General features: G+C 36.1%; 1 protein-coding gene across 1 annotated transcript in view; it reads left to right on the top strand.

Annotated features, from left to right (window-relative positions):
• LOC125041867 (eukaryotic translation initiation factor 2A-like) overlaps positions 1–6283 on the top strand; it is a 13716-nt gene extending 7433 nt beyond the window's left edge. The window contains exons 7-13 of the mRNA XM_047637233.1: positions 1–68; positions 476–690; positions 1439–1569; positions 1695–1846; positions 2410–2526; positions 3349–3614; positions 4869–6283. The exon at positions 1–68 is cut by the window's left edge and continues 83 nt beyond it. Coding sequence (XP_047493189.1) covers positions 1–68; positions 476–690; positions 1439–1569; positions 1695–1846; positions 2410–2526; positions 3349–3614; positions 4869–4994 — 1075 coding nt within the window. The 3' untranslated portion in view covers positions 4995–6283. The remainder of the gene's footprint in view (positions 69–475; positions 691–1438; positions 1570–1694; positions 1847–2409; positions 2527–3348; positions 3615–4868) is intronic.
• The last annotated feature ends 1217 nt before the right edge of the window (positions 6284–7500 follow it).

The following is a 7500-nucleotide window of genomic DNA, read 5'->3' as shown; positions in this document are numbered from 1 at the left end:
TTCTTATTATGGAGAGCACATGCTGTTCTTCCTTAGCATAAAGGGAGATGCCACAAGAATAACATTTGGTATGGATTAAGCAGTGTCTCAGTCATTAGGTGGTGCTTGGTTACTACCTTATTTATTTTTTTGTTTGTTTATTTTATGTCTTATAGGGATGGTATATGTGACCTCTACTGTCCTTGTATTTGATTTTATATTTGGTTTATGACAAAGTGAGGTTTATAAACATCCCTTATGTTCTGTAACTGTGTTGACATTTATATAATTAGAATAGGCTCATCTGCTATTGTTTAATGAGATGATATGCATGATAGTTTATAGGCCTGAAGGTGTTATCATTGTTATTTTGTAAGATCTAAATATGGCTTCATGCATTACCAGGTGAAATATTGATTGATTTTTGAGGAGGAAGTAAAATATTACAACAAAACTATTTTTTAATAGAAAATAAATACTTTTATTTCTCTTACAGCAAAGCCAGGAAACATCCACTCTGTTGCTTGGTGTCCAAATGGACAAGAATTCTTTGTTGTGTACGGGACCATGCCCTCTAAGGCCACGTTATTCAACCAAAAGTGCGAAGCTATTGCAGAGTTTGGTACAGGGGCCCGGAACACCATTCTTGTGAATCCATCTGGCAACATTGCTATGATTGGTGGATTTGGTAACATTGCAGCTAGGTTTGAGGTAAGTTCCAGGCAATTGGAGTGTGTAACAGTGTGACTTATGTGCAAATCTAGGAGTATTTTTATGTGCACTTAAACCCTACGATCCAAGTGATGTTACCATCACGTCATGAAAATATTGGGCTTGAGGGGGTGGGTGACATGAGCATGGCATCATGGGAAAATTTGGCAGTGGGCCAGGATGACACGAATTTGCTGTCGTGAGCATTTAGTCTGAAGGCCAGGGTGATGAGAAAGACTTGCTACGAATGTACAACTCTTGGAGGGTAATTAGACTCCTTCAGCATTTAGGAAATGGCTTTTGCATTATTTCCATATATAAACGAGTGTGGAATGTAATATTCATGAGCCATGACTGGAAGAGTGCTGGCTCCAGAGAGTACAAGGAAAACCGTCTATTACCATCTGGATAAAGCAAATCAAATGACAAATATAGACACTGGAAATGGCAAAAAAGATAACGCTTATGCTACAAAATACAAAATAACACTTCAAAGGGGAGGCATGGAGTATTGCCACTGCAAACAAGTGTTCGTTTATGCCTGGCCCACAAGCTGCAGTGTCGACTCATGTAAGCCAAATGGCTTTATTTTGAGTTATATGATGGCATTGAAGCATTTGGATACAATGGGTTAAGTATGTGTCTCTATATGATTATCATTTTTATGTACTATTCTTCAGTATGTCTATCATCTTTACTTATTATTCTCAATAGATCAGATCCTTGTAACAGATTTTACCTTTTATAGATGTGGGACATAGCAAACCAAAAGAAGATAAGTGAATCTGAATGTTCCGATACAACACATGTAAAGTGGGCTCCTTGTGGGCAGTATCTGATGACATCAACTTGCTCTCCAAGGCTGAGAGTCAATAATGGGTAGGTATTAATAAACACTCACTCATGCAAGAGATCACTTTCCTGTTTTCTATATAACAGTCATAGTTTCAAAGCATCCATTTTGTTTTGTAGGGAAAAGGCTGATGTATTATTGATGTTTTCAGATACAAGCTGTGGCACTATTCAGGAACATTGCAGCATGAGACATTTGTAGATGAACTCTATGCTGTTAGTTTTCTACCCAATCCTCAGCTAGCTAAGCCTTTCACTGTGTCAGGCAAACCTGTGAAGGGCATTGAATCCTCCATAGCTACAGGTAAGGTAGATTCCATTGCTTCATTATTTGGAACTCTGTGAAATATGAATTAATAGATTTAAGTAATTAGATTGTTATTAGTTAAGGGAATAAATGATAAGCTTAACATGCCTGATATTTGTGTGTGCAAAAAATAAAGTTATAGATGGGAGACATATCATCTATGAATTGCAGAAATATATGGCCTGATTTAATTGTGTTTAACCCCTTAATGATGGGTCACGTCTATAGACGTCAAAACAAATTGCTCGAAATGTGGCCTGCGGCTGTATGCCACGGCAGCGCGCAAAAGCGTTATGAGCTGGTGATTCGGCTTGATGTACCAAACTCCCGTTCTCAAAGTTGGCTCATTGCCATTGATCGCCAGAGCTTAGTTTTTTTGTTTTTTTTCACCCGTCACCAAGGGGTTAAAAATAGTTAAATATAGAGATATTTGAGATAAAAAGATAGTATTGAAATATATACGAAATGGAAATAGAAAAAAAGGGGAAGAGAAGGATATATGAAACCTTTGAAACTAATATTAAAGAATATGAAAGCATTCAGTACTCTGTCTTTCACAGCATCCAAGCAGAAGTACATCCCACCATCCCAGAGAGGTGCCAAAGGGGGTCCTGTGGGGGCGCCATCAACAGAGAAGAAATTCCTGAGTCAGATGGAGGATCAACTGAAAATGGAAGGTAAGAAGAGGAAAAAAAAATGTAGAAGGAAAAGAACTGATATCATGATGAAGAGATGATAGCTTATAAATTTTTGAAATTTGATTATTATTATATATATTTTTTTATACATTTTTACCTCGGAATTTTAAGCCGTGTTTGTTCTCCACATGTGCTGTGTGTTTGTTGGTCTTTTTTCATACATATTGAATATTCAGCTTTAGGAAGTTCATCCTAAAAATAGAGTAAAAATATCTTTTCCTAAACATCTTCATTTTGTCTGTTCCATACATATACAAATACATATGCATATACATATACATATACATATACATATACATATACATATACATATACATATACATATACATATATATATACATATATATATGTATATATTTATATATGTATATATGTATATATGTATGTATATATGTATGTATATATGTATGTATATATGTATGTATATATGTATGTATATATGTATGTATATATGTATATATATATGTATATATGTATATACATATATACATATATACATATATACATATATGTATATATGTATATATGTATGTATGTATGTATGTATGTATATGTGTGTGTATATATATGTCTGTGTATATATATTGTATGTATGTATGTATGGATATGTGTGTGTATATATATGTGTATGTATTTATATGTGTATGTTTATATGTATATGCATATATATGTATATGTATATATGTGTATATATGTATATACTTTACTTTTTTTTTTTTTTTTTTTTTTTTTTTTCTTCCTTTGCATGAAGAAAAGCATGTTTTGACACACATAAGTCACCCTTTTTAATTTCTTTAATAGAGCCTGCCCAGCTGTCCAAATCGGCAATGAAAAACAAAAAGAAGAGAGAGGCAGCTAAGAAGAAGCGCGAGGAGGAAGCAGAGAGTGGAGGAAAGGGGGGTAAGAACTGGAGGGAGCCGCAACCAGACTCTCCCCCGGCCAGTGTAGCTGCACCTGCCTCAGGACCTGCCTCAGGACCTGCCTCAGGACCTGCCTCAGGACCTGCCGCTCAGGTTGAGCTGACTGGAGACCCCGATAAGGATAAAAAGATCAAGAATCTCAAAAAGGTACATAGATTTGGACATAGCTTTTACATCATGGTTACTATTCTCAATAAGTAATCCTATGCATGAGAGCTTCATATTGCATTGTAGGGCAGTCGTCAAGAACGAAGGTAAACGAGTCATCATTGAAGATGTTTTCAACAAAGGTCACTTTTTCTTAAATTTTCAAGTATGCATTTTGCAGCTTTACTTATTAATGCCAGTATTGCATGTATGAATGCACTGTCTACTATAGTTATTTGATTATTTTTTTTCATACTCATTGATGCCTCCACATGTGTTTAGTCACTGAATGGTCAGTTGCTAGGCCTGCTTGACCTCACCCAATGACCCCATTCCTGGGATTTCTATGAAAAATTAGGAATAACAATATGAATAACAACAGTAATAATTAGCAATCAATTTTTTCTCTTTCTTTTAAATAACAGGGAATGATATAACTAGGTGAGGCCAAGTAAGTGTAGTAACCGACTCCTTGGCGATTTAAATTTTTAGGGCTTCTTATTTTTAAAAGAAAATTAACCTGTGATTTAGTTTTATTATTTGGTTCCATGAGTGCTTAGTCATCAACGAGTCAGTCACAAGGTTTACCTGATATCACCTATGTACCCTGTTCCATAAATTCTTGGAAAGAAAAATCTAATATTGCTACTGGCATTGTTTAATTATGTAATGATAGTTGTAATAACATCAGTAGTAATTATAATTATAACAACACCAATAAGGATGATAATGCAATTAACCCAATGGCGACGGGTCACAGCTATCGCCGTCATAACAATACGCCCGATTTGAGGCATGGGGCTGTCCGCAGCGGCGCCGCGCCAAAACGCCCCGAGGCAATGATTCGACTTGATGTACCGAATTCACGCGCTCAGAGTTGGCGCGCTGCCGCCGTTCGCCAGAGCGTAGAGTTTTTTTTAATTTTCTATACCCGACGCCATTGGGTTAAAGAAAAACAAAAATACAGGGAATGGAGTAAACTGTTGGAGTCAGTTAGGCCTTGTAATTGACTCCTAGGTTAATGAAGCTCTTGTGAAACTTAATATGTTTAATGAATTTATTACATATTTAATTTTTTTTTCTTCAGTAATGCATACTCTTGGTTATTTTTGTCAATATCAGTTTTAAACCCTATTTTGTTGTTATATTTAGCATGTATAATTTAGATGATGCTCATAGGCAAAAAATGAGTGCAAGAGAATATAGTATAACCGCTTACAACCCCATTCTAATTATCTCCTTTCATTTTCCCAGAAACTTGATGCCATTGCCAAACTCAAGGCAGAGCAAAAGAGTGGCAAGACCTTAGAGATCAATCAGCTGTCGAAAATAGCCACAGAAGATAAGCTCTTGAAGGAACTGGAAGACCTCTCCCTCTGATCACCGCCTTGCATTACAAAATAATTTCTTTAATAATTGATATTATAGGTTTCCAAGCATGTGTGAAGAGTACTACTTTTGGATTCCTTATGTACAGTTTGCAGGGCATAAAAGTTAAGATCTTTCCAAAAGTCTTTATTTCTCTCTTTGTCATTATATTAGAAAATGAAGAAGGGTATATTGTATTGCAGAGAAATAAGTAAATGCAAGAAGAGTAATTGATGATGTACCTAAGGAACATTATTATTGCAGAGATAGTTGCCTGTTATAACTATAACTGTAACTTGTTATTGTGATAGGGCGTTAGGCAAGAACTTTGAACCACTATTGCACAACTTTACAGCAGAGCTATTAAGTTAGGAAAGCCAAGTTTTCTCTTCACTTCAAGCTATTTCTCTCCAGCAGCTCTAGCTACTGTCTTCCAAACAGGCCACATACCACTGATAACAACACCGCTTGAGAGAATAATAGGTCTTGCTATATAGAGTTCAGAGGATGTTATCGTTGTGGCTCTGTAGATGATTGGGAATCTGTCTTTTGCTTGGTCGTGGTAGGTATGTTTTCTCTACTGAGTGTGGAAGAAATAGGGTTTCCATTTTGCTGCCTTTAGAGAGAGTGCAAAAATTATATTCAAGATTGGTTGTTGTGTCTAAAGTTATGAAAAGAAAAATCACTTGTTCTGACCACTGTGGATGTTATCTTATATAAGTAGGTGTGTTTAGAGAGGATATTTTGCATCAATACATAGAGGGAATATGTATAGATAAAAGTAGTGCACTCAGATTGTGGATGTTGAGTTGTCACTTCAAGGAAAATAATATGCTTTATTTTTATTTTTTGTTATGTTTATGAAAATTTCTAAATTAACTTGAGGAAGGAATGGAGTATGGGTTACATTTGTTGTTATACATCTTATTTAAGAAGGGATATTTTAGAAGGTGATTCTACTTTAATTAAAAACGATAAACAAGGTTATAAATTTATGGTAAGGTACAGATTGCAGAGTACAGAAACATGCTGACTGGAGTGAGCCATAGATCTCATGTCTGATAAAATATCCTGAATAGATGTTTTCACATTGTTTTACATATAACATGTCCACTGTTTTATTTTATATTGTATATTTTATACATTTGACAGTTGTTCTAACTTTGGAGATTGTTGTCAAATGATGTATATATTGTCATTTATACTCAAATTTTCCAGTGTATTTACAATTCTGAACTTGGTACTAAATTATTACCTTATGTGAGAACTGTACCGTTTCTTAAAATACATGCAAAGTAGAATGAAGTGGAAGTTTACCCTTAAATGTCTGTGTGTTGGGAGTGTACAAGTGCAGTGAAATAATTATTGACAGTGATTTAACTACAGTATTCATTTGGGACACATTGGCTATTTTTTTAGGGGATTGCTGAATTTAGGTGAATATTCGGGGAATAGATATGAATAAACAAACATTCTCCCATACTTTTCATCTGAAAATGTTATGCAAGCTCCTTTTTGAATGTTAAAAATCACATATTCACTAACTGGTCACATTTGATTGTGCACAGGCTACTTTCTAAATCAATCCTGTAGCAAATATATTAGTTATTTTCATTTCATCTCCCCCAAGCCATGCATGTTGTTGTTCTGGGCGTTTCATAGATTTGGACCTCAGCCCACGCCTCAGCTTTACTTCTCCCCCTTCTTTATTCTTTCAATTCTTCAATCCCTTCTGTACACTTCCATGTATGAGCCATGCTGAAAGGATAAAAGACTGGCTTTGTGTCAGTCATGAATGGAATCCGGGAGACATGGGTGTGGTATTCCCTTGGTTGATTGCCTACCCCTTTCCTGTTATGGGAACCCTGAGGAGTAGACCATTTCTCTTTCCCACATATTGCAGGCATACCATGGCCAACACTGAAGATTTTGTACTCTTTATTAGGGGCATTAAAATTTGCTCCTTCATCAACTAGACTATCTAAATTTGACTTCTCTTTCTTCTTCTTTGACCATGGCTCTGACCAATATACTAATACCCCCTTCTTGATGTGTGCTGTCAACTTTATCCATTCCAAATCATCCACCCAGATCATTCTTCAACCTTAAGAATAAACCCCTTCCTTTCTCTCAACATCTTCCACTCCATCTCCTAATGCAAAGTCTTCTTCATTGTCTATCTCCTCCCATCTTATTACTCCTCACTCTGTGAGACCAGACAGGAAGCATGCCAACAATTTTTTCTCTTTACCTATTCCATAACTGTCCTTCACTCCGCTCCCCCCAGCTTCTCAAGATGTTTTAGCATCTCCCAGCATCTCTTCCCTCCCCAAATCAAATTTCTCTACTGCTTCCTGTCCTACACCCCCACTTCCTCTGCTCCTCAGACATTTATCCACTATTTTACTCTTCACAAGAAAACCTTTGTCCCTCAGACCTCCCCACACAACTCCCCTCCTGAAAGTCTTAAGACCCCCAAAACTTCTTAAACATGACCTAAGAGAATGCTCTAGTCCCT

The sequence above is a fragment of the Penaeus chinensis genome, chromosome 31 (assembly GCF_019202785.1).
Source record: "Penaeus chinensis breed Huanghai No. 1 chromosome 31, ASM1920278v2, whole genome shotgun sequence".
NCBI classification, from domain to species: Eukaryota; Metazoa; Arthropoda; class Malacostraca; order Decapoda; family Penaeidae; genus Penaeus; species Penaeus chinensis.
The sequence above is the reverse complement of the archived record's forward strand: the minus strand, read 5'-3'. Positions and strand labels throughout refer to the sequence as shown.